At 39.2% G+C, this 25,547-nt stretch overlaps 1 protein-coding gene across 1 annotated transcript; it reads left to right on the top strand.

Annotated features, from left to right (window-relative positions):
- The first annotated feature begins 21,495 nt into the window (after nt 1-21,495).
- On the top strand, nt 21,496-22,203 carry LOC109214106. The gene has a single exon (XM_019377995.1). It carries the CDS (start codon nt 21,496-21,498, stop codon nt 22,201-22,203), a length of 708 nt encoding a protein of 235 aa, XP_019233540.1.
- The last annotated feature ends 3,344 nt before the right edge of the window (nt 22,204-25,547 follow it).

Below are 25,547 nucleotides of genomic sequence, written 5' to 3'. Positions count from 1 at the left end.
ATGAAGTATAGCAGGACATCTATAGTGCAAAAATATATGAATACATACTGCAAATACATTTGAATACATATATACATCTGAATACATAAATTATATTAATTAAAAAATATATGAATACATTCTACAATACATTGAATGCATACTGCTGAATATATACTGCTGGACAAAACAGTGAAACAAAGTGAAGCTTTGAAATTATATAATTACATTGAATACATTTAAATACAGTGAATATTCTGAAAAAGTAGAAAAAACTAAAGACACTGAATACACTGAAATACATGGATTACAACGAGATACATTGAATACAATGAAATAAAGGTAACGGACTCTTCAAGTTTCTCAGCCCCAAACTCCGTCCCCATCCATCGATATCCAGCGCCATATGGGGTGTCGCCGCCGGTACGGCACCCTGTGGGTCGTCTAGGTAGTGAATCTCTCATTTCTACTTTGAAAATTTTGAGATCTGCACTTGTGTTTCTCCACATTTTTGTTTCTACTTGTTCTTTTTCTGTTTCAGTTTGTCTAGTCTTTTTCATTCAATTCCGATACCAGCAAAAATCTATCAACTTTAACACTTACCACAACTTTTTGGAGCAAAAAAAATTGAAAACTTTCGCGAGACAATGGAGATGAATCGGTGGTGAATCGTGGTTGTATTCGGAGAAAGACTTGCCTTGAAAGATAGAGAGGGTGGAGAGAGATCGTGGTTAAGTTGTATGCAGAAAGTAGGAGAGAGAAAAATATTACCCAGCGTATTTAATAGCTAAACATTAGGAAGTGACCATAAATACATATTTTGCTATAAAACCTAAAAGGTAGCTATAGAAAATAATATTTTAAAAGGATATTTATTTATAATAAATAAGGTATAAAGCTTTGGTATAGACGGTAAAATTTCAAAAAAAGTTATTATAAAAATAGGGTTAATAACTTTCATGATATTCAAGAAAAGTTGAGTTACTTTATCGTTATAAAAAAAATAATTTAGTGCCTTTGGTTCAATAGAATAAAAATAACTAATTAAGCTTTAAAAGAACCCGTAGGGATACACGTTGGAAAGCATTCCAAGTTCTTAGTATAGAAAAGGCATGGATACCTAAACAATCTCCCCATTGTAGTCAAAGATGTTCCAATTCTTGAAAATTATTAAGAACGAGAAACTGATCCCCTTTGCTTGTTTTTCTCACATTGTTGTATTGTTATGAGATATGATGTGGAGAAAATTCGATGATTTTCTATTGAGTACATTGTTGAATATATATACAACAGTTTACAACACACTATAGAAGACTAGGGAGATAAGGTAACTAAAAGAACAATCATTATCCTAAATTATAGCTAACAGAACATAGCTATCCTAACTAATAGAGATTATTATCCTAACTTATAGAGATTGAACTTTATCTCTAACATCCCCCCTCAAGCTAAGAAGTTTGTCCAAGATTCTTAGCTTGCTTTTGATCTGTTGAAATCGGCTGGTGGACAAAGGTTTAGTAAAAATGTCTACCAATTGGTCCATGGAGGATATAAACTGCACAAATATATGACCAGCCTTGACTTGTTCTCTGACAAAGTGAAAATCAACTTCAACATGCTTCGTTCGAGCTTTAAAACATGGATTAACTCCTAGATATGAAGCTCCAATGTTGTCACACCAGATGATTGTGGGGTTATGTATTGGCTGTTTGAGCTCAGCCAAATTATTTCTGTTATGGTATTGGCAACAAATCGATACTCAGCCTCGGTCGATGATCGAGAAACTGTTGGTTGTTTCTTAGCTGACCAAGAAATTAAGTTTGGTCCCATATACACAGCAAAACCTCATATGGATCTCATGTCTACCGTGTTGCCCGCCCAATCAGCATCACAAAAAGCTTGAAGTTGGGAGCTGGTTGAATGAGTAATGAATAGTCCTTGATGCAAGGTGGCTTTGACATATCGAAGAACATGCTTGCAAGCTGTCCAGTGAGTGGTTGTTGGTGAAGATAAAAATTGGCACAATTTATTCACAGCAAAGGCCAAGTCCGGACGAGTTAAACAAGCATATTGTAATGCCCCCACTGTTTTCCTGTAAATCTACGGATCAACCAACGGTTCGCCTTCTTCAAGTTGCAGGTTACAAGTGCTAGCCATAAGAGACTTGACAGATGTGGCATCTTCCATGTGAGTAATGACGAGAAGATCCTGAAGGTATTTTTGTTGAGAAAGAATAATACCATTGCTGAGATATCCAACTTTTATTCCCAGGAAGTAGTGAAGTCTTCCGAGATTCCGCAACTTAAATTCTTTGGACAAATGAGTGATGCATGTACGGACTGCATTTGAGTTACTCCCTGTGATAATAATATCATCGACATAGACAAGGATATAAAGAACATCACTGCTTTGTTGTTTGATAAAGAGCGATGAGTCGGTATGAGAACCTACAAAACCAATGGATAGAAGATAAGAACTGAGTCTGTGATACCAAGCCCGTGGGGCTTGCTTAAGGCCATATATTCATTTCCTCAATTTGCACACATAATCAGGACATCGTTGATCAATAAATCCTGGAGGTTGAGACATATTTACATCCTCTTCTAAATTTCCTTTGAGAAATGCGTTGGAGATGTCCAATTGTTGAAGAGTCCATTTATTGGAGACTGCCAAGGAAAGAACAACTCGGACTGTTGTAGGCTTGATAACCGGACTGAAAGAGGCATCATAATCTATTCCCTTAACTTGATTATAGCCTTTGTCTATCAAGCGAGCCTTTCATCGCTCTATGCTTCCATCATGATGGTGTTTGAGTCAAAAAACCCATTTACAACCAACAATATTGCAATGTGATGGTTTAGGAACAAGTTCCCATGTTTGGTGTAGTATCAAAACAGTGATTTCAGAGCTCATATCCTCTCTCCATGCGGGAACTTTGAGTGCTTTAGTGTAGCATGTTGGTTCTGAAAGAGTAACGGAGGAAGATTGAACTTTATCACTCGAAATGGACATGAACGCTAGTGTCTTCTTCTAGGGATTTTGTCTTAGAACCAATGGTTGAGAGCGTCCAGGTGGTTGTAATGGCCCAGTAGTTGGAAGGACATCGAGTTGCTGCTCCGAAGGAGAATTAATTTGATCTTGAGAAGCACTAGGAGATGATACGGTAAAACCAGAATTATTGCTGGAAGAAGAATCAGTAGAATTATGTGAAAGTGTCGAAGAGGATGGTACATTTGAATCGGGTTGGGGTATTGACGCAATTAATGTGAGCCAAGAAGTAGAATTAAATTGCTCTGGAGGGGTGCCTAGGATAGATGAATCAGATAATTTTTTCTCCTTATATAAAAAGTGGGTCTCATCAATACGAACATGCTTATTAAGATAATTTTTATTATCCTGAGGATTAAATCACACATACACGTGATGGTCCTTGGCGTATCCGAGAAAAACACAAGCTGCAGTTATATAGGAGAACTTATGTTGATTGTAGGGACGTAACAAAGGATAGACAGTACAACCAAAGACACGAAGAAATCCATAATCTGGTGAAGTGCCATGAAGTTTTGCAAATGGTGAGATATGTTGAAGCACTTGAGTAGGGAGACTGTTCACTAAGTACGCAGTAGTGTGCATAGCGAAGTTCCAAAATCTGGATGGAACTGTAGAATAAGCGAGGAGGGTAAGGCATGTGTCCACTAGGTGTCGGATTTTCCTTTCAGCTTGACCATTTTGCTGATGTGTATGTGGACAAGTAATGCGATGTTGAATACCATTTTCCTTCAGATAAGTACTGACCGTACGAAATTCACCACCCCAATCTGATTGAAAATTGATAATTTTGGTTTGAAACTGTTTTTCAACCAATCTGTGGAATTCGACAAAAGTAGAGAGAACCTTATTTTTCTATTTAATTGGAAATAGCCAACAATACCGTGAGAAGTCATCCACAAATAGAACATAATATTTGTCTCCATAAAAAGATAAGTTGGGAGCTGGTCCCCAGACATCTCCATGAATCAGTTCTAATGGTTTACTAGCAATAGAACCAATAACATGTAAAGAAATCTGACTATGTTTGCCTAAACAACAAGATTCACAAAGACCAGATAATTTTATTGAATGACTAGGCAAACTGAATTTATTAAAAGAGACTGTTGATTGTTGAGGATGACCGAGCCGAGCATGCCAATCTGGTGCAGCAGTCCAAACTGATTTGAAAGCCTTGTTATTTATTGCAATGTTGTCTGTTACAGCAATAGGAAGTCTGTAAACTCCGTCGTCAGCTGGTCCCTTCAACAACACCTTCTTATTTGTATGATGCTTCACAGTAAACCCAACAGAGTCAAATTTAAAGGAGCATTGATTGTCATTAGCAAATTTATTAACAGACAACAATTGTTGTTGTATGGCAGGCACATGTAAAATATTTTTCAAATGTAATTGATTATTACCGGAAGATAGAGTAGTGTGACCAATGTTTTTAATGTGCAAACCATGTCCATTACCTATAGTAACTTTGTCAGGCCCTTTGTACTCCTCGGAGATTTCAAGTGCAGAAAAATCAGGTGTCATATAATGGGAAGCCGTAGTGTCAAGAAACCAATCATTGGAAGAAGCATTAACATTGGCGGTATCGGCAGTGATTTTATCAGTATTAATATCATATCGTTTGCGACACCACCTCTCTTGATGATTGTTGAGTCCACAGATCTGACAAGGATTAGCAAACCACTTCTTATTTCCTTTAGAGGAAGCACCATTGTTTCTGTTACCATTATTTTTCTGGGAGCTTTGGTGGAATTAGCGAGCAGATGAAGTGTGTTGTCGAGCAACATTTGCAACAGCAGAGATCGGTATGCGAGAGTTCTACAATAGGATTTCATGAGCCATAAGTCTACCAGAAAGATCATAAAATGATACCTATGATTTTTCTGAAAATAGTGTTGCAATGACAGGATGATAATCAGAAGGAAGTAATCGGAAGATGGTGGTATTGAATTCATTAGGAGATACTGGTGTTCCAGCAGCAGCAAGCTCGTCAGCGATAGCTTTAGCTTCGCATAGAAATTGAGCCATTGGTTTGTCACCAAGAGTTATGTTTTGCAAGATGATATGCAATTGGACTCTTCTAGCGTTGTTGCTTATACCAAATGCATTTGAGAGAGCTTCCCAAGCTTCAAAGGCAATATCTAAACCAGTCACATAAGGAAAAATTTCCTCGGTTAAAGATGATAAGATCCAACTCAGTAAGAGTTGGTCTCCTTGTAACCACTTTAGATAATCAGAATTTGGTTTTGACTAATTTGTTGTGGCGTTGATGATGGTAGAGGGAGGCACTGGTGTACCATTGATATGATTGAAAAGATTATAGCATTTGATGATAGGAACAAACTGAGTTTTCCAAGTCAGATAGTTTGTTGGTTTGAGTTTTACTGAAAAAGAGAGTTGAGCATTAGGTAAAGTAGCAAAAAGACTTGGCGTGGTTAAGGTTATTGCAGTAGAGGTGGTGGAATCTGAAAGTTGAGAAGTTCATGCCATGGTAGGCTCTGGTACCATGTTATGAGATATGATGTTGAGAGAATTCGATGATTTACTATTGAGTAAATTGTTGAATATATATACAACAGTTTACAACACACTATAGAAGACTAGGGAGATAAGGTAACTAATAGAACAATCATATATCCTAAAATATGTCTAACAGAACAGCTATCCTAACTAATAGAGATTGTTATCCTAACTTATAGAGATTGAACTTTATCTCTAACATGTGTTATGCAACATCCCTCGAGGCAAGGGAGATGACTTCTCTAAAGGCTATTACAAAAATAGATGCCCTTCTTAAGGGTAATAATATTGTTGAAGGTGACTTCACTACTCGTCTTAGAATTGATTTGAGTTTAAGATCAGTGGCGGTCATCTTAGGAACCACAAACACCATATATAGACTCCTTTAGGATATGGGAACTACCCAGTTGAGCCTGGCCTAGTTGTAAAGGAAAATGCACATAATCTTTTAATGAAAAAAAATTATGTTTATGTTTACCTTGAAAATACGAGTAACAATTAAATTTGATTTGTGAATTTAAAGATACGTAATTTAATTCAATACCAATTAATAATGAAGAAGTACGAAGCAGAAACGAAAGAGAAAAGTGAATCAAACCAACGTTACTCAATAGCAGTGACCTCGAGCCCAGGGACCTCGAGGTAGGCTTGGTATTATAAGAACAGTTGAATAATAAAAGCAAAGTAAGAAGAATAGAGCTAAAGGACAATGCTGATGAAAAGCAAGCGAAAAGGTAGAGTATATTCTTTTCTTAGTGATCAGATGGGTGTTACAAATGATTGGGTTCCCCTTTTTATAATAAGAGAACCCTAAATAAGGAATATTTCTATTTATAATAGGGAATATTCTTGTTACAGTTGTCTAACCGCCTAGTACGGAATTGTACGATCTTATTCCGAGATTTGCGCCATGATCTTAGGGACGTGGCAGGAATCTAGTTCATTCTGTTACAAATCCACAACGGTACTATTTCGGGGTCGAGCACACTTGGCCTCGGTATTACTCGAACTCCTGTCTCCGGGCATTACACTCTGTCTTCGAACTCGAGTCTGGTCCACCGGTTTCGAACTTGACCTCTCCCGGACTGGAGCCTAGGGCGGAACCTCGAGCTTATAAATCGGGGGCATATGATTTTGACCGCATACAGATAGTCCCCGCGTTTCTTAGAATAAGATGATAAGAAATGATTTGCGCCTCGATTTTCCCGAGCTTCTCATCATGACGTCACGCCCGTGATGTAGGTGCTTCGGAAATGTCACGTCGGCGCTCTTCCCAAAACATCAAATGTGTGTCAGTGTTGGTCAGCCACTAGCGCCGCCGAACTGTCGTCGCCTTTCTATCAATATGAGGCTATTCTGTTGAACAAAACCCGTACGCATTTCATCTTCGTTCACTCTGATTCTTTATTTTCTTTACTTCTTTCCCTATGGTCCGCACCTGCGATCGTAAGGACGCATGGCAGCAACTTTACCAGTTACGCCAAGGCTCCCCTTTTAAAAGCTTCGATTCGAAACAACGAGAGAAGGGCGCTGGATCCTTCCCACATCAAGAAATATGCGAACTTTTATCCTGCTGCTCATCTCTCTTAACTTCAACCTGGTGTGGTGCTTCATTCCTTTTGTTTTCCATGGGATGAGGTGGCACTATCATCTACTAACTTTTGCATCCCTCATCGGCACACCATCCCAAGGATGAACATTCTTGGATTGTGACTCGTGCATCTCGCAACCTTTTTGGTTTTTCTTGTGATAGAAGGCGAAGCTACACCTTCTTGTCTTCGCTTCTAGTCTTTTTCTTTTGCTGCTCTTTTTAACGAATTACTGCCCAAAATTTCAACGGAATGTTCAATCCCCGCTGCTGGAAATATGGTTACATTTATCGAAGGCTTTCTGCCTCAAATCTCTTCGGGCACAAAGACATTTCCCTCGATCAAAACGGGGTCCCCGGGAAGGAGGATCTCGAAGATGATGCTCTCGAGGACGTGGTCTTAAAAGTAGATTAGGTTTTTGGCTATGTTTTTTGCTTCTTTGTTCATGTGTAAGTACCCTTCATGGGTGTTATAGTCATATTTTGTAACCATCTCTTGGAAATATAAAAGGATACCTTTGTCTTCCTTTTGGCTCGTGTTGAATTCCGTTCTGTCTTTACTTGTGAAAAATTTGATTGTACAACTTTAATGACTAGTACGAATACCGGATTCGGTACATAATAAACCCTTAGGTTTTTAATTGATCAATATAATATCCCTTAAGGCTCTTGTTAATCCTCGAGCTGAGCTTAAATCGATTTGATGTGAACCCAGAAAATTAGGATTCCTGAGTCCGATCTCAGTAAGAGCAAAGTCTCGAAAATAGAGTTAGCCCTTTGGCTTCATAGACGATCATCGAGTGAGAACTTCCTTCAAACTCGGGTGGCCCTTAGGCTTAGTAATCGAGCGAGTACTTGCTCGAATCTTGAAATAAAGTTAGCCCTTAGGCTTTTTTGTAGTCCCCGAGTGAGAAATTTCTCAAACTCGGGTAGCCCTTGGGCTTAGTAGTTGAGCGAACACTTTGCTCGAACTCGAATTGGTGAAAAATGAATTGATCTTTGACACCTCGATCCTGATGCCAATCTCTTGACATCAGCGGTTGAAGTGACTGAAAAGGTTGCTTTTCGTGTGGTTCCCAAAGTCATTGATTGGAGGCGATTGACGGTCGGCCTTCTTGCTTCCTTAGTACGCTGGAATGACCTCTATAAATAGATAAACTTCACAATCTTGCAAACTTTATTCTCATATTGTTCTCACAGTATCATTAGCTCTTTCAATTTCTCCGAATTCTCTCTTCCATTCTATTAATCCTTACTTCATTATCAACATTCTCTATTTTCTTGAATTTCCACATTATAATGACTAAGACCTATGACTCGGTCCCCCAGAAAGAAAAGGCTTCTTCATCTTCTCGATCGACCAAGAGTAAACCAGTAGCGTCCCCTCGTATTGAGGAGTGCATTCCTCCGCCATGCGAAATAACATCCGATTTCAAGATCGGAAACCCGTATCGACACCAGGCCGATGCGAGCCCATGTCTTGATATGTCAGTTTGATAACCAAGGACGAGCTTGCACAAGTTAAGGGGGATTGCAAGTGGGAGAACAAAGAAGTAGTGATCCCTTCCCCCGAGGAGGATATCACTACATATAAAGAGGGGTACTTAAGCGTGTATACCTACCCATTCACGCTGGGCCCTGCAATACCAACTCAGGGTCCCATAGATACAGTTATTCTCGACTTTTTCCAACGGTACCGAGTGACGCTTGGCCAGATCTATCCTTCGTTCTGGAGAATCGTTCATTTGATCAGGTTCTTTTCGAGTCAAGTCGAGGGGATGACTTTCACCCTCAACCATCTGATCAGACTGTATAGTCCTCGATTTTGTCGCGGTGGCTTGATAAAACTGCAACGCCGATCCTTGAAATCTCTCTTTTCTAGTATTGATGAGGATAAAGACCGGGGGTGGATGAGCCGGTTTGTCCGAGTCAAGACCTCCGACCTAATTCCTGCTGAATGGATGCCGTTCTCCGAGGAGTTGAACATGAAACGTAAGTACATAATAGGTTTATACCCCGCTTCCTTTTCCTTTTCCTTTTCCTTTTCTCAGTTTTATCTTTCCCCTCGGTTTAACCCCTTTCTGATGGCGTAGCTACAGCTTAGTTTCCTGGCGGGGTCTCGGACCTCGAAGGCTGGGTTCGAAAACTGGCTTCCACTTCCTTTTATTCGGAGCGTTGCTGGCGAGATTTAGCAAAAGGCCAATGGGAGGCCAAAAATCATGGTGATTTCTTTCGTTCGTTTACTTGTATTTTCTTAGTGGAATACTTACTTTGATTTTTGCATGTCTTGGAAACGTTGTTGCTACGCTGCCGGCGTGGTGAGGAAGAGGCCTCCAAACCTTCTAAAGAAAAGAAAAAAAAAGGCAGCCACCTGCAAATTCCTCGAAGCCCAAGAAAAGCGCAGCTCGAAAGTCCAAGGTCGATACGGTGGCCTTATCTCAAAAAACGGCCCAACGCCTTCGGGATCAAGAAGAAGAAGAGGATGACGACTACCTTTTGGTAAACCGTAAAAGAGGAAACACCGGTGCTTCGAAGTCCGTCGAGCCGGTGATAGTTGATGCGGTTCATTCCAGAGTCGAAGAGATCTTCGAGGGGACTTCAAATAAAGTCCCCGAGCCATCTGGCAGTAAAAAGGCATCTCGCCTAAGAGGCCATTTGGGGGGCGAGGCTGAGAGGTCCGATCCCGACTCCCCAAATGAAAGAGAATGCCCTGAGCGGATCACTTGGGGTAATCAATGTGGATGACTCACCGCCTAGTCCCGAGTTCTCCGAGGGGTAAATTTGAGATGCTCAGAATATGAAATCTTCTGAGGTGGGGGCGAGCCACGAAGGGCATGACATCTTCCGAGAATGCCTCGCAGGGATTGAAGATGGCCCCGACCCGGATGCTTCTTTCATTTTTGATGAGGCTCGTCGACTCTTCAAACAAGTGTGTTTTCTGTCCTTTAGAGTTACGCATGTGCTTTGCTTTTGCTGCTCTAACTTTTCCCCTCTTTTATGAAGGTTGTCGTGCTCCACAAAAGGGCATTTTCCAAGTCTCGAGCTGATCTTACTCAATGTTAGGCTGAGCTTAAGAAGATCTCGGAAGAGATGGACAATCTTAAAACCCTCTACGCCAAGAAGGAGGAGGAGATCAGCGATCTTCGAGCCGAATTGGCGGAGGCTTATTAGCAACGAACTGCGCTTACCGAGGAGGTAATATTCCCTCCTAAGTTTTATCATGGGCCAACTTGCTCGATCTTCTAACAACTTTATTTTGTAGTTTCAACAAAAGGGTGAACTGGTGGAGCAACTTCGGGAGGAGCTCAAGATGAAGGAGGCCGAAACCCTACACTGGAGGCAAAGCATGGACAATCTTGCTTCTGAGAGAGAAACACTTCGGGCGCAGCTGGCTTCACTCGAACGTCAGTTCCAAAGTGTGAAGGAGGAGCGCCTGGCTCGAGGCCGCGAAATCGAGGAGCTCGAGGTTAATTTACTGCTAAACTGGCTAAGGACAAATCTGATGCTGAGGCAATTATGTCCTCGTAGCGAGCCGATGCCAAAGTAGCTAATGCCCGGGACAAGGAGATCTCCACAGCGCCCGAAGTTAAGTTATCATGTGCACTCGACCATGCTAGATGATAGTCCCGGAGGGAGACCCTCGAGGAGGTGCACGCTCGTGGCTTCGATCTTTCAGCCGATATCGAGAAGGCGAAACCATGGAAGAAGAGGTTGCTGCTCTGCTTTCTGATGAGGATGATTCGGCCAGTGGCTCCGAGAGTGGAGAAGACGAAGACAAAGTCCCCATTATGAGGCTCTCGAAGATGCGGCCCCATGAAGATGTGACGCCAAAGTAGTTTTAGGTTTTTTCATTTTGTTTTTGTGCAAGTGTCCCTCGTGTAAATATCTTCTGTAATCATATTTTGGAAATATAAGGGAAATTTTTTATCTCATATTTGACTTGTTCTAGATTTCATATTGTCTTTATTTACGGAATACTTCGTTTGTATAACTTGAGTGATTGGTCCGGCAATTGGTTTGAGCTTGAGATATAGCTAACCCTTAGATCTTTATGGAAATAATAATCCTAGAGCCAAATTTAAGTCGATCCGATGTGAGCTCGAGATATCGTGACTCATAGTCTGGGTAAAGCGAGAACGGAGTCTCGAACTATAAGTTTTCGGCCCTTAAGCCTTTCGAAGATGGCCTTTGGGCTCTTACATATCGGCCCTTGGTCTCTTACATATCGGCCCTTAGGCTCTTTAGATTGGCCCTTAGGCTCTTTAGGTTGGGCCGATTCGGCCTCTAGAATGGCTATATAATTTTTTCCTCATTTCAGCTAAAAGACTTAGTGAAAATTTAATTATGCCTTAACGATTTTTTTGTACCCGTTGGGCTTTTTGAAGGTTTGACGTATCGGGACCTTGTTTGCATACCGATAATCGAATAACCCTTAATGTTTTACCGAGGGCTGATGTTGTTGAAGCCTTTAAATTGTTCGAGGGCCGAATTTATCGAAGCCCATTAAACTGTTTGAGGGATGAATTTATCGAAGCCCATTAAATTATTCGGGGACTGAATTTATCGAAGCCCATTATATTTTGCTTTTGCCAAGGGTATCCTGATTTAATCGATTTTTACAAAGTGTTTGAAGGCCTTTGATTTATAGCGAAAGTCGGACGTCTCCGAGCCGCATTTATTTAGGCCGTAGCCTTTTTACATGACCGCAGTCTTTAGTATGGCCGTAGCCTTCAGGAATGTCGCTTGGACTTGTTACCCGAAAACTTTACGAACTTGTTCGAAAAGTTAGTCCCCGAGCATATTGGCCTTGGCCTTTGTTTCGAGGGGATGCCTCTTTGAGGTCTTATGAGTCCGAGTTTTTGGTGACTCAGGTGTATTGGCTGTCAATGACAGTTCCCGAGTATTCGGGGGCGCTTTTATGCTTTGTCTCTTGAGCCGTTTCTCATTGGATTATAAGTGTAGAGCTCGTATAGTAGCAGACTCCTTTGAGACGCAAAGTGTTTTTGATATAAGCAGAATGCTTCTTCAAGTAATTTGATATATGCGTACATGTTCTGCTCCCGATTTATAAGCTCGAGGTTCCGCCCTAGGCCCCAGTCCGGTTGGCCCATTACAATGTTTTCCTATCGGGGCCCTTTTAAGCGTGAAGTATTTTCCTTGAAAATGTAGTCTCCGAGGGTGATGCCCCCCAGTATTCGAGGTTGATTGAAAAGAAGCCTTGGATACAGTTGAGTTCTTCTTAGGTAGCACATAATTGTTTCCTCGTTAAAAACCTTGCCGGTAAAACCCATTTGGGACAAAATCCGAGCTAAGGGAAAAAGAGTGCAACGTATGCTTTAAAACCTAAGGCCTTCGCGCAAAAAGTGTGTCTTCAAGATCGCGCACCTTCGAGAGCTTCCACCATGCCGAGTTAGTAAGATCCTTTACCAGCAACTCCGAGGACTCAGTACGGTCTTTTCCTGCTATCCATGATCGTGATATCTTCGAAAGCCTTGATCCTGTCGGGGATGATTTCGATACCCCGATTTGACACCATGAAGCCGAGAAACTTACCCGAGCCAACACTGAAGGCACATTTCCCTGGGTTAAGCTTCGTGTCACATTGCCTTGAAACTTTGAATGTTTCCTGCAAACGAATTAAAATGGTCCTCTGTGCGCAGGCACTTAACCAGTCATATCATCAATATAGGCTTTCATTGTTTTACCTGTTTTATCTTCGGACATCCTGTCAACTGGATTGACGCCTCCTTTTTGCTAGCTTCTCGGACTGAGGCCTCCTTTTAGCTTCAACGATTTGAACCTGAGATCGGTGCTCCATCGCTGCGTGGCAGTTTCCGGTGGGATCCCTTTTATATCTAAATGGGACCAAGCAAAGCAATTCGCATTATCAATAAGAAACTAAATGAGTTTTTTCCTGAGTTCGGGGGTTAATCCCGTTCCCAGGTGTACCTTTCTCTCGGGTGGTTGATTTGGTAGCACCGGATTTCTGGAACGACGGAGGTTCGAGGTATAATGAAGTCCTCTTCTTCGCCTTCGATTACCTGTTGTTCCGATTCCGTCGAGGCTGGGAGCTATGGTTGCTACTTAGCCGCCTGCTTACCTTTGGAGCTCAATTTCTCTGAGGCCAAGGGTTCTGGTATCGGCACCACTTCCTCGATTGCAAACATCTCTTTTGCAGCATGCTGTTCTCCATGGACTGTTTTCACTCCTTCCTCTGTCGGGAATTTCATCATTTGGTGGAGGGTCGAAGGCACTACCCTCATGTTGTGTATTCATGGTCTCCCGAGGAGTGCGTTATACCTCATGTCACCTTCGATGACATGGAACCTGGTGTCTTGTATGGTCCCAGCTACGTTTACTGGCAAGATAATATCTCCCTTTGTTGTTTCGCTTGCCATGTTGAAGCCATTCAGCACCCGTGATGTAGGTACAATATGATCTTGCAGGCCGATTTGTTCCACGACCCTTGATCTGATTATGTTCACTGAGCTACCTGGATCCACTAAAACATGTTTAACTTGAATTTTATTTAGAAGGATAGAGATTACCAGGGCGTCGTTGTGAGGCTGGGATATGTGTTCTGCTTCCTCGTCACAAAATGATAGGACATCCTCGGGCACATAGCTCCGAGTCCGCTTTTCTCTTGTGATTGATACTTTGGTGAGCTTGAATATAGGTCGTTGAGGGACATCGACTCCGCCAATGATCATGTGGATTACATGATGTGGTTCTTATTGCTCATTTTTCCTTGCATCTCTCTCCCTGAAGTGATTCTTGGCCCGATCACTTAGAAATTCTCGAAGATGGCCCTCGTTGAACAATCGAGCCACCTCTTCCCTTAGCTGCCGGCAATCGTCTGTTCTATGGTCGTGCATACCATGATACTTGCACATCAAGTTTGGGTTTCTTTGAGAAGGATCAATTTGTATAGGCCTCGGCCACTTGGTGTCTTTGATTTTTCCAATAGCCGACACAATCCCTGATGCATCCATGCTAGAGTTGTACTCTGATAATCAGGGAGCCTCCGTGGGGTCGGTATGTTTATCGAACCTGCTCTTACTCATGGGTCCCCGAGAACTTTGACCTCGATTGTTTCTCCGATTGCTTCGAAGAATGTTACGGCTTGGGGCGATGTTCCTTCGGTCGGCATACGGCAAGTACCTTTCCCTGTTTGATCTCGATTCCCTGTTCGTGTCCCTCGGGGGCTTAACCACAAACTTGTTAGGATGAACTGAACCCGAGGGAGGCTCCTAATTGGTCGTCCTCAACCCTGATTTTTGACTGGTAACGATTGTGCACATCTGACCACGTCACAGCTGGATACTCGATCAAGTTCTGCTTTAGTTGTCGTGAAGCAATCGAGCTTCGCTCGTTCAAACCCTACATGAAGGCATGTACTGCCCAATCGTCGGAAACCGGCGGCAGTTCCATCCTTTCCATCTGAAACCTGGACATGAACTCCTCTAATATCTCGTTGTTCCTTTGTTTTATTTTGAAGACATCCGACTTTCTTGCGGCCACCTTTATGGCCCCGGCGTGGGCTTTAACGAAGGCGTCTGCTAACATAACAAATGAATCAATAGAGTTAGGAGCTAAGTTGTGATACCAAATCATAGCTCCTTTTGAGAGTGTTTCCCCAAACTTTTTCAACAACACTGACTCGATTTCATCATCATTCAAGTCATTTCCTTTGATCCCACAAGTGTATGAAGTAATATGTTCGTTAGGGTCGGTTGTCTTGTTATACTTGGGTATATCGGGCATACGAAATTTCTTAGGAATGGGCATCGGGGCTGCGCTCTGAGGGAATGGTTTTTGTGTGAACTTTTTGGCATCTAGACCTTTCAAAACTGGAGGTGCCCCCGATATCTGGTCTACACGGGAGTTGTAAGTCTCCACCTTCTTATCGTTATCCTCAATTTTCTCTTCTCCGGACTCGATCCTTTTAGTGAGCTCTTCGAGCATTTTCATAATGGTGGGGTCAGTCCCCGAGTCGTTTCCATTTGGCCCTTCGGGCGTTGGTTCGGCGCGTCGATTGTTTTCATGTTCAGCTACACTCGGGGTCTTATTTTGACTTTGAAGTTGAGCGATGGCGATTTGCTGAGCCTGCAACATCTCAAATATCACTTGGAGGCTAACTCCCCCATCTCCTGCTCCTGGCGTTCCTTGGTCCCCCGGTCGAGCGTCCCTGCGTATACTCCCTTCGGGGTCTGTGCCTAGGTTGGTGTTTATAGCAATATGAGAACCAACATCAACTGGTTCCATGTTTGGCACTTCCCTAGGGTTTACCGGTGGCACACCGACCCCTACATTGTTGTTCTCACCAAGACCTTCGTTGTCATGAACATGTGCGTTTTGTGTGCTAGACATGCTTAAGCTTGAGAATAAAAAATTCTTGACAAGAAAAAGTGTAAAAATAACTTGTGTAATAAGAATCAGTAAAGAAATAATCATTATTATCTTTAGCCCCACGGTGGGCGCCAAATTGTTTACCTCGAAAATACGAGTAATAATTAAATTTGATTTGTGGTTTTGAAGATACGTGATATAATTCAATACCAATTAATAATGAAAAAGTATGAAGCAGAAACGAAAGAGAAAAGTGAATCAAACCAATGTTACTCAATAGCAGTGACCTCGAGGTAGGCTTGGTATTATAAGAACAGTTAAATAATAAAAGCAAAGTAAGAACAATAGAGCTAAAGGACAACGCTGATGAAAAGCAAGCGAAAAAGGTAGAGTATATTCTTTTCTCAGTGATCAGATGGGTGTTACAAATGATTGGGTTCCCCTTTTTATAATAGGGGAACCCTAAATAAGGAATATTTCTATTTACAGTAGGGAATATTCTTGTTACAGCTGTCTAACCGCCTAGTACGGAATTGTACGATTTTATTCCAGAATTTGCGCCATGATCTTAGGGACGTGGCAGGAATCTAGCTCATTCTATTACAAATCCACAACGGTACTATTTTGGGCTCGAGCACACTTGGCTTCGGTATTCCTCGAACTCCTGTCGCCGGGCATTACACTCTGTCTTCGAACTCGAGTCTGGTCCAGCGCTTTCGAACTTGACCTCTCCCGGACTGGGGCCTAGGGCGGAACCTCGAGCTTATAAATCGGAGGCATATAATTTTGACAGCATACAGTTTACTTCACGTATTGACCAATTTGTTTTCCCCTACATTTACCTCATAGTAATAGTTTTTTTTCTCATCTCTAGAATTTCTCTCCCGTCGTCAAAATATCCCTCCCTGTATCCTGAGCAATTCTTTGTATTTGCAGGAACTGCTACAATAATTGAAGTACACAAAGGTTAACGCAGGTACACCACGATAAAAAATAAGTATTCATATAAGTAGATAAATATCCAACATCACATTGATATAACCATTCCAGTATGACCAATTTATAATAGGTTATAAATCTATAATAGCAGTGTTTTTCTCTTGTTGGACAGGATAATGTTATGGGTATGGTATAGTGACCCTGTGTCTACGTGCATTGTTCCAAATCATATTGCTAATTTGCTTGATATACCCTTTTGCATTACTCATTTGATTTGTCTGACTCATTTACCTATTTGGTTATAAAAAAAGTTCTCTTGATATCACACATCACTTTCGGAAGAAAAGAATAAAAAAGGTCTGCCGAAAACAATACTATACGAAGTATGACTTCTTGAAATGGCAAAACCGACCAGAGGATTTAATACTTGCGTCTCGTGGTTGTTGAACTCCTCTGCTTACTTTGTTATTGACCCCCACAAGGGCCACAACCCATCACTTGTACCTTTAATGGCCCATATTTTTAAGTTTTACCCCACCTAGCCCATGTTATACATATTTTGAAAACTGAAATGGTATTTTAAATTCTTAAGCATTATGACCTTTCCATATCTATGTAGCGGTTATATATCCTCTCCAGAAGAGGTCTTCTAAAAGCTTCTTCTTTGCTGCTCGTGTTTTTCAATTACAATTGCTTAAAATTAGAGTGTCAATTGTTATTACTCCCTTCGTCCTATTTTTATTGACTTTAGTTGGAAATATTGTGCTTTTGAAAACACTAGCAAATTCAAAATTTGTGTTCTTACAGCCATTGCTTCTAAAAGTTATGGAGTTAAATCTATGTTCTCACAACCATTGCTTTCACTCTCTCTTCTTCTCACATCTTCTACATATGTTTCAAGGGACCGTGTATTTTCTGCTTGTCCTTTGTGTCACCTGCTTGCAATGTAAGAAAATTGAAGAGTAGAAGTCCACCATTGGAGACCATTCAAAGCTTTGTTTTTGAAAATGGTCTTTTTGAATTTGTTAGTTGTTTGGATTGGGTGTTGTTCCAAATGATTGAAAATATCAATAGGAGTTCAAAATTTAAATTTGAAGTGATTTGGAGTAGATTTGAGTTAAATTTCAGAAAAGACGCAAGGAAGAAGACGAAGTCAGTTTTTTGTATAATTATGTATAATCTTGTATAATAGTGTATTTTAGTGTAGAAACACAGCTTATACACTTTTAAACACCTTTATACAAGCGTCTGTAGACGAACTTCTTCCACGATCTTCAGTTGCAATTCTTGTTGAAAACCAGTCCAAATCTCCATTAAATGACTTCAAATTTTATATACAACCTCCTTATACTATTTCTAACAAGTCTAAATAACACCCACTCCAAATTTCTCACAAAATCAAATTCGGAATTTAAACCTACATATTTAAGCTTGTTAAAAATCTAATTTTCACCACCCAAATGAATTTGGTTTGTTGAGTTAATATTTGAGTCATAGTTAGTTACTGATTCGAAAATAAATTTAAAAGCTTGAGTAATCTTTTTTAAAAATTAAATAGTAATTTTGAGAATCTATTGGAGTTGGATGTTGAATCTTAGTCTATTATTTTTGGGCTAGTTGATTGTAAATTAAAATATGGGCTATAAAATTGAAAAGTAGGGAGCACAGTTGTTCTAATGTGAAATTGTCCCAAATTATTAATAACTTTGTATCTAAAAAATGCTAAAAAAAATAGTCTTCAAATAAATAATAAAAATTAAAAAGTTAAGACCCCTCATAAAATTTGGCTAGGCAACAAAATTCATCGGGCCGCCCCTCGTGGTTGGTTTGCAGCATTCAATATCCTATCATATTCTAATCGAAATTTCTACTAAAAAACAGAAGGTACTAAAAATGTTCTGACTATGTGGAACATGGAATAAGAAATTCATTAGTTTTCTTCTGTCGATAGTTTTCCAAAAAAAAAAAAAAAAAAAAAAAGAGGAGATTAATTACCGTTTGAGGTTAATTTCTCTCCGTCGCTTACCTTGTACATTTGGATATTAATATTAATATTAATATATTTTTTATTTCCTGGTGAAAGATTCTAAAACATTAGTTCAGAAGACAACCACATGGAAAAACAATAAAACATGTATCGTAACAAATAGGTGCTTGAAATATTGTCAAGGAACTTTTTGTTTACTTGTTATAGTTAACTTGACACAACTAGTATGAGAATTTAATGTTTGAGAATTGTACTTTTTTAATTTCTGGTTCGGGGAAATATAGAGCGATTTTGTTTAATTTTTGTAGGGCTAATGGCAATATCCTATCAACCTTAATTAAAAGCTTTTTTTCGGTATTCTTTTTCGACGTGTCACTAGAATATTTCGTTTTTTTAACCCGAGAAATACTTTGGTCAGGTATTTTCGACCTTCTAGAGAATTGTTGCTCACTCCTATGTTTAAGGGATTAGAGTGGACTTCACTTTTTGAGAATATTGATGTAGGAAAATAATATTATCAGGAGGATAGAAAGAAAATCTATAATTTGCTTTAAAAAGTTTGACACTTTATAAACTAGTTTCCTAAATACTGCAAGTATATATATGGTAACAGCACGTATTCCTCTATAGGGGTCGATACACTAGTGGACAATTTATATGCATTATTTCCAAACTCGTAACATTAGAAGAGCCTTTTATATCTACGGGAATATGTCCATGTCTCGAAGTTTATGTCTTGCTTGGTGTTCGATAAATCATCTTATGTACGACTAAGAATGGCAAAGTAGACCACAAAATCATATGGTATTATCGAGCGGATGGAAAGGAGAAAAAAAAACAAAAGGTGTTTACTTTTTTATGGAAAATAAAGAAATAGTCGTGTGTCAATCATTATCAATTTTTCTCATTAGTTAATTAACTTCATCCGGCCCTTCCACTCTTTTGTATTCTGTATTCTATTTGTTTATACGTCCGAGAGTAGTTGAAAACATTTATTAAGAAAGAAGAAAGCACTTCAAGCGCCACGTATCAGTTCCGTTTAATTATTTTATGAACATGAGGAGGCTGTGGTCACATTAGGAAAAGAAGATGAAGTCAAATATAAGAATAAATAATGAATTATAAACATTATAAGTAAACTGAAACTCGATCCAATTTATTTATTTAGAAAAATCTTTTTAGGTTACAGTGATAATGACCGGAAGTAGCTGGTAATATGAATGCCACTAAGTCATGAATGGAAACACACAATCATGTTTTAAATCTTTTTTACGTTGCTAAATTATATAGTAGGCACGTGCATTTCGTGGTTTGGCACGTGAGATTGCTGGTAGTTGACGTCCCTTGAACAAGATTATTCCAAGTTCAAAGATCCGCGTACTAGTTCGTGTATACTAACTACTCTTCATACGGGGCAGTTTGGACTGTTTATAACGAGTGAAAATGAGAAAAGACACCTCTTCTATCATTAATTAAGGGGGTAAACTTTAGGGTACTAGTGATATTAGTGAGTAAACAGGTACCTATATCTAAGTCACTAATATAACATCGATTTCTTATAGATTAGATCTTTTGTTTTTTTTATAAGGTAAGATTTATTATATACCATTAAACGTCAAGTACGGAAGCGTTACAAACGAACTATTGCACGATGGGAATTACCTATACCACGTAGGACATTTTCATTGCCTAAAGCAGCCAACCTAGTACATAGACTATTCGAGATATATTTTATCCAAGGAAAACCCTCTAGATCCTTATTGTAGGCATCCACCACAAGTTCTCCAGGTATTATATAGATATATAATTGAGTTGGAATTGCTCGAGAATTTCCTTAGTCAAAAGATAAAAGATGTGCCACAGTGTTTGTTTGCCTATAGGTTAGCTCTGGTTATGCCAAACTTATCTGAAAAAGGGAATGATTAAGAACATAATCAATGGTACTCCATGATTGATTCTTGATTGGAAATAAAGAATATAATCATGAAATAAAGAGTGAAACTTGATCCCTCCATCTAGTTGGATTGAGGCAATGATGGTTACTGAGTTGTAAAATAGCAAGAAAAAGTCATCATTTCATTTAAATTTTATGGTGTCATTTCAGAATATGATTTATCCATGTTTTAGCAATTTGGCAGCCTCACAACCTTCTTAAAAAAAATAGAAGGGCATCTAGCGATTGACAACAAGTCATATGTTTATACCACACGTAATCATTCATTTTCTCTTTAAGGCTACATCATCACCCTCCATATTCCATTATCTTACTTTTTCCTCAACTAATAAATGGTTTTGCCAGTCAAATACCTTAATAGGATAAAACCATGTCATAAGGAATGATTTAATTGATAAATTATCCTTTTGTCAAAACTTCTATCTATTTTACGCACAAATTTAACTAGAGTTGCAGCCAAAAAGACTTGGCATATGTGTGCACGCAGGCAAGTGAAAACACAATATTACTAGCCCCTAAAGAGATGCAACTATTTTTCTTTTCTTACTTTAGATAATTTTGGAGTCTGAATTAAGATAGATAAAATTGTTTTAGGTCATTAAGGTGGTGTTAGTTTAAAAATTATTTGGCCAAGAGGTTTTGCAACAAGAAAAAAACATTTTTTGCAAAAGGTATTTTTTTCCTACCAAAAAACGAGAAAGAAAAGTTTTTTCTTTGTTCTTGTAAAAACTAAATTAAAAACGGTTTGCACACGATTAGAAAAGAATTCCAGAAACTCCTCTTAGGATGAAGTATTAGAGGGCAGAGGTGTAATTAGAAAACTGTTGGGGAAAAAAAGTATAAGTAAACCAAGACCTCTTACGTGCTTTAGTCATTAATTAAGATAATCAACAGTCTTGGTAGGAACATCTTTGATAAGTAGAACAACATTTTCCAAATGAAATAATAGCACACAGTAGAAAACGTGTGAAACAATCAACGTTGAAGTATTTTCGTAATATAAACAACTAAGAAGGGCAATTTGGTGAACAGGATCAAATATATATACACACACAAATTGCTTGTAATCCTCGTGTCTGAGCACCTTCCACAAAAACCTGTGCTTTCCAAGTTTCCTTCAGCCAACCATTAATGGACCTCGAGGCTGTTCTTAGCCTCTTCGATTCATGCTGGTTCAATCTCCAAATCCTCAATAAACATTCAAATCCTACCCCTTCATTAAATTCACATGAAAATCCAGATGACAACATTCAAGAAAATTCACCAGAAATTGCAAAAGATTCATCCCTGATAGAAGAAATCCAACTTGGGTCACAAAGTGATGGTTTGAGCTACAATTCAGACTCTTTCTCTCCTGATTCAGTTCTCCCTATAACCCGTTTTCAACCAGATCCTATAAAAGCAGAACCCAAAAAGATAAAGGGTAGACGAAAAGAAAGGAAAACAAGAACAAGAAGAACCAAAAAGGGTCTTAGTAAGAGCTTATCTGAACTAGAATATGAGGAGCTAAAAGGGTTTATGGATCTTGGATTTGAATTCTCAGAAGATGATGTAAATTCCAGTTTGGTTGATATAATTCCAGGATTACAGAAACTGGGCAAAAACAGGAGTAGCGATGATCAAGAAAAAGTGAATTTTCTTGAGAAGTCTGATCTGCACTCAAGAGCAATCAGGCCTTATCTTTCTGAAGCATGGGAAGTTTTTGAAAGGAAGAAGAAAATGAATTCATTAATGAAATGGAAAGTACCTGCCAGCAGCAATGAAATTGACGTTAAACATAGTCTCAAATGGTGGGCACATACTGTTGCTTCCTCTGTTAAACAACAGAACAAAGGCTAAAACTAATGTTTAAGTGAAATTTTTTTTTCCTCGTTTTTTTCTTTCTTTTTCCCACTACAAAATTTCAAAACGAAAGGAAAGTTAGCATTTTGATCCTTTTTTTAGTTTCTTGAGTCACATTGTTGAGCTTGAAGTTGCAATCCAAATAGGATTATAGGAACAAAGCCAACCACTTCTTTTCAAAAGAAAATAAAATTATATTTTGGTAGTGGTTTTTGGAATTTTCATCGAACTAGTCGACGCAAGTCGTAATGTGGATTGAAATGAAGGTAGATATCTGTCAGGACATTGAGAAGAATGAGTCAGTCTGTAATAGTACGTGTATTAGTATTATTTTTCTTCAAAAAAATCAGCCTGCAGGCTAAGGTCAAATTCGAATGAATAAAGAATATCTGTTCCATCCATTTTTAGGTTGATGAAGTCTTCCAAACCTTTCCAGCAAGTATTTAATAATTCAAAGATGATCATGCTAGAATACCTGAAGGATACAAACTATATTATAATACCTGAAGGAAACAAACAGTGGTAAAATAAAATCTTAAAAAAAAACAACTAAACTAGAAAAGCGGCTAATTCTACAAACATCTTACATTAACTAAAGTGATCGAAATTGCAAAGAAGAACAAAGATATTCTAAGCTGCGACAAAGATTTATTCATCCAAATTTTTTAAAAAAAAAATTATACAAAGTAAGTATTTGTAGTTGTTTAACCAAAAAATGGTATTTCAGTCAAAGCTCTATTTTTAGAAGAACCCGGGCTACTGATAATTGAAAATGAACAAAAGAAATTGATTTTGATAACATTAAGATAGATAGCAGAAAGCAAAGTAAATGAATATATTCAGTTGATATTTTCGTGTCCTTACAAATGACCAGTCTTCTCCTTTTTATAGCTACCTCTAAGATATACGTTTTGCCTTTGTCATAATAAGGCTATTATGGACAATTAAAAATATTAAATGTTATATTACATAATCATTATAATTTAATACAGATTCTCTAACGTTTTTAGTATTTAATGCTTATTAAATACTGTATCTGTACTCTCTTGTGCTGTCAGATTCATTCTCCTTGATTTTTGGATTTAAATAGGTACGAGCGTTGAGTCTTTTGAATAACTGCTCGTGCCTCTACTTGTGCCTTTGCTCGTATCTGTTGCAACTCGTGCCTCTTTGCTGATCACCACTCATTGACCAGCCTTCATATCATGACACGTCATCTTTCAATCACTTCAATATGTAAACTCAATTTTTTCCAATACAGATAGTCCCCCCACTTGCCATTTATTCATCAATTGAATATTTGGGAAGTGAATTTTATTAAAGCAGGAATATTTGTCGTCATTAATGCTATGATAGAATCGACGCTTCAGTTGTCACTTCCATTTAATGCTTGTTAAACGTGGCATCTTTTTGTTGGTTCTACGACTTTGCAGCGCTTTTAAAGCTCTTTTACGGCTTCACCAATTACGAAGCGACAGTTCTCATTATGACCTTTCCATCATTGTACTTTTTTCTTTGACGGTTGCTTCTTAGTATAAATATAGTTCTCATCTTTGTCTTTCTCATATAAATTTCAAAGCTTTCAGAATATTCAATTCTTGTTCTTCATCTTCCTCGTACTGTCATGTCTTCATCAAACCCTAACCCTAGGAGAGTCCCCATAGTTGATAACTTTCCTCTTGCCCCCAATAGGAGTAGAAAAGGAGGTAGACTACGTAATTTAGNGTAAGGAACCTTCTGAACCTCTTCGTGAGCCTTTCAATAGATGAAATAGTTCCTGTGGAACTATCTTTCTATAATGATAGAGAATCCCTTAGAAATCAAGTGTCTTCTTTAGATCGTGCTGATATCTACCCCACTCAGATCATTGAGGGTCTGATTACTTTGGTTCGCAAAGAACGCCATTGGAGTCATGACTTCCCTATTATAATCCCCAATGCAAACCAGAGAATTACTTCCTATTTAATTGGGTTTTCTTTTGTTTATACGTACCCTCTCAGACTAGGTTTCAAACCTGCTATTGACCCTGTTATCCTTGAATTCTGTCATTTTTTTGACGTTTGTTTAGGTCAAATTGACCCTCTAGTGTGGAGGGCGGTTGCCTGTTTGAGGCATTTATCTAACATGGCAGGCGTGCCTTTCATCTTTTCTCATCTAATTCACCTTTATTCCCCTAGACTGTTTCGCCAAGGTGTCTTTACCTTAGTTGCAAGGAGTAAAAGAGTTTTGGTCAATCCTGAAGATGACAAAGACCGTGGCTGGTATGCCAGGTTTGTTGCTGCCCCCACTGTTGGTTTAGTGGGTGATGAGAATGTTCCCTTCCCTGAGAAGTGGAATTTTGCACGTGAGTTTTTTTATAACTTTCCGGTACCTTTTTTCTTCAATTTTGTTGATTATTATCCTAATTTTCCTTCTTTTTTTCCAGCAATCATGGGAATTGTTGATGATATTCTCAATTTTCGTGGTTGGGTAGGAAAGTTGTTGAATACTGCCCCAATGGAGGGTAGATCTTAGAAGACTCTTTCCCAACGATTTGGTTGGAAAGTGAAAACTCATGGTAAGAGAGTATATTTTTTTTATATTGCTTTTTCTTGAACTTACTTTAATCCTTCTTTTTATCAGGATTTGTTGTTCGAGGTGTTAGGGCTGAGGCAATCGTAGCTTCTCGAATTTCTTTGAAAGGGCCGAAGAGATAATTTTGGGCTCTTCATTGAAAATAAAAGCTACTAATGAGCAAGATTCTGATGAAGAAGAAGACGAGAGCTCCTTGGTGAAAAGGCCACGAGCCCGTAGACGGATTGTCTCTGATGAATAAGCTTCTTCCCCTCGTTCGGTTCCTCTTCCCGAGTCTGTTGAAGCCCTGGTGGTGATCCCTGATGATGATGTTCCCGTTGCTGCTCATGATTCTGTTGAACAGCTTTTTGACCGTCGGGTTGGTTAGTGTAAAAGTTAGTACGTCGTATTCTTGATGAAGCACCCCTTGCTTCTTTTTCTACTCCCATTCCCGTGATTCCTTCTTTGCCGATCGTGGACGTTTCCGTTCCTCCCCGGGCTGTTTTGACTGCTTCTACTGTTACTCCAACAATTCCCTCTCCACATGTTCATCACACTGAGGTTGGTTCCTCGAGTAGGGATACTGCTATGAGGCAAGTCACTATTGAAGTTCCTGCTGAGGGCAATCTTTTAAGGAAATCAGGTCAAGCAGATGTGTGGCTAGCCTTTGATTGGTCCAGTTGAAAGAGCTAAGCTTGATAGCCACAGTTCTTTGACCTTGATGAACGATAGAGTGCATGCTTCTTTAAAGGTATCCCTTCTTCAAGCTTTACTTTATCCTTTTTCTA

Source organism: Nicotiana attenuata, unplaced genomic scaffold (genome assembly GCF_001879085.1).
Source record: "Nicotiana attenuata strain UT unplaced genomic scaffold, NIATTr2, whole genome shotgun sequence".
NCBI lineage: Eukaryota > Viridiplantae > Streptophyta > Magnoliopsida > Solanales > Solanaceae > Nicotiana > Nicotiana attenuata.
The sequence above is the reverse complement of the archived record's forward strand: the minus strand, read 5'-3'. Positions and strand labels throughout refer to the sequence as shown.

What these genes read in the sequence shown, in the direction of transcription:
- LOC109214106 (XM_019377995.1), top strand. Translation starts at nt 21,496, where the DNA reads ATGGACCTCGAGGCTGTTCTTAGCCTCTTCGATTCATGCTGGTTCAAT.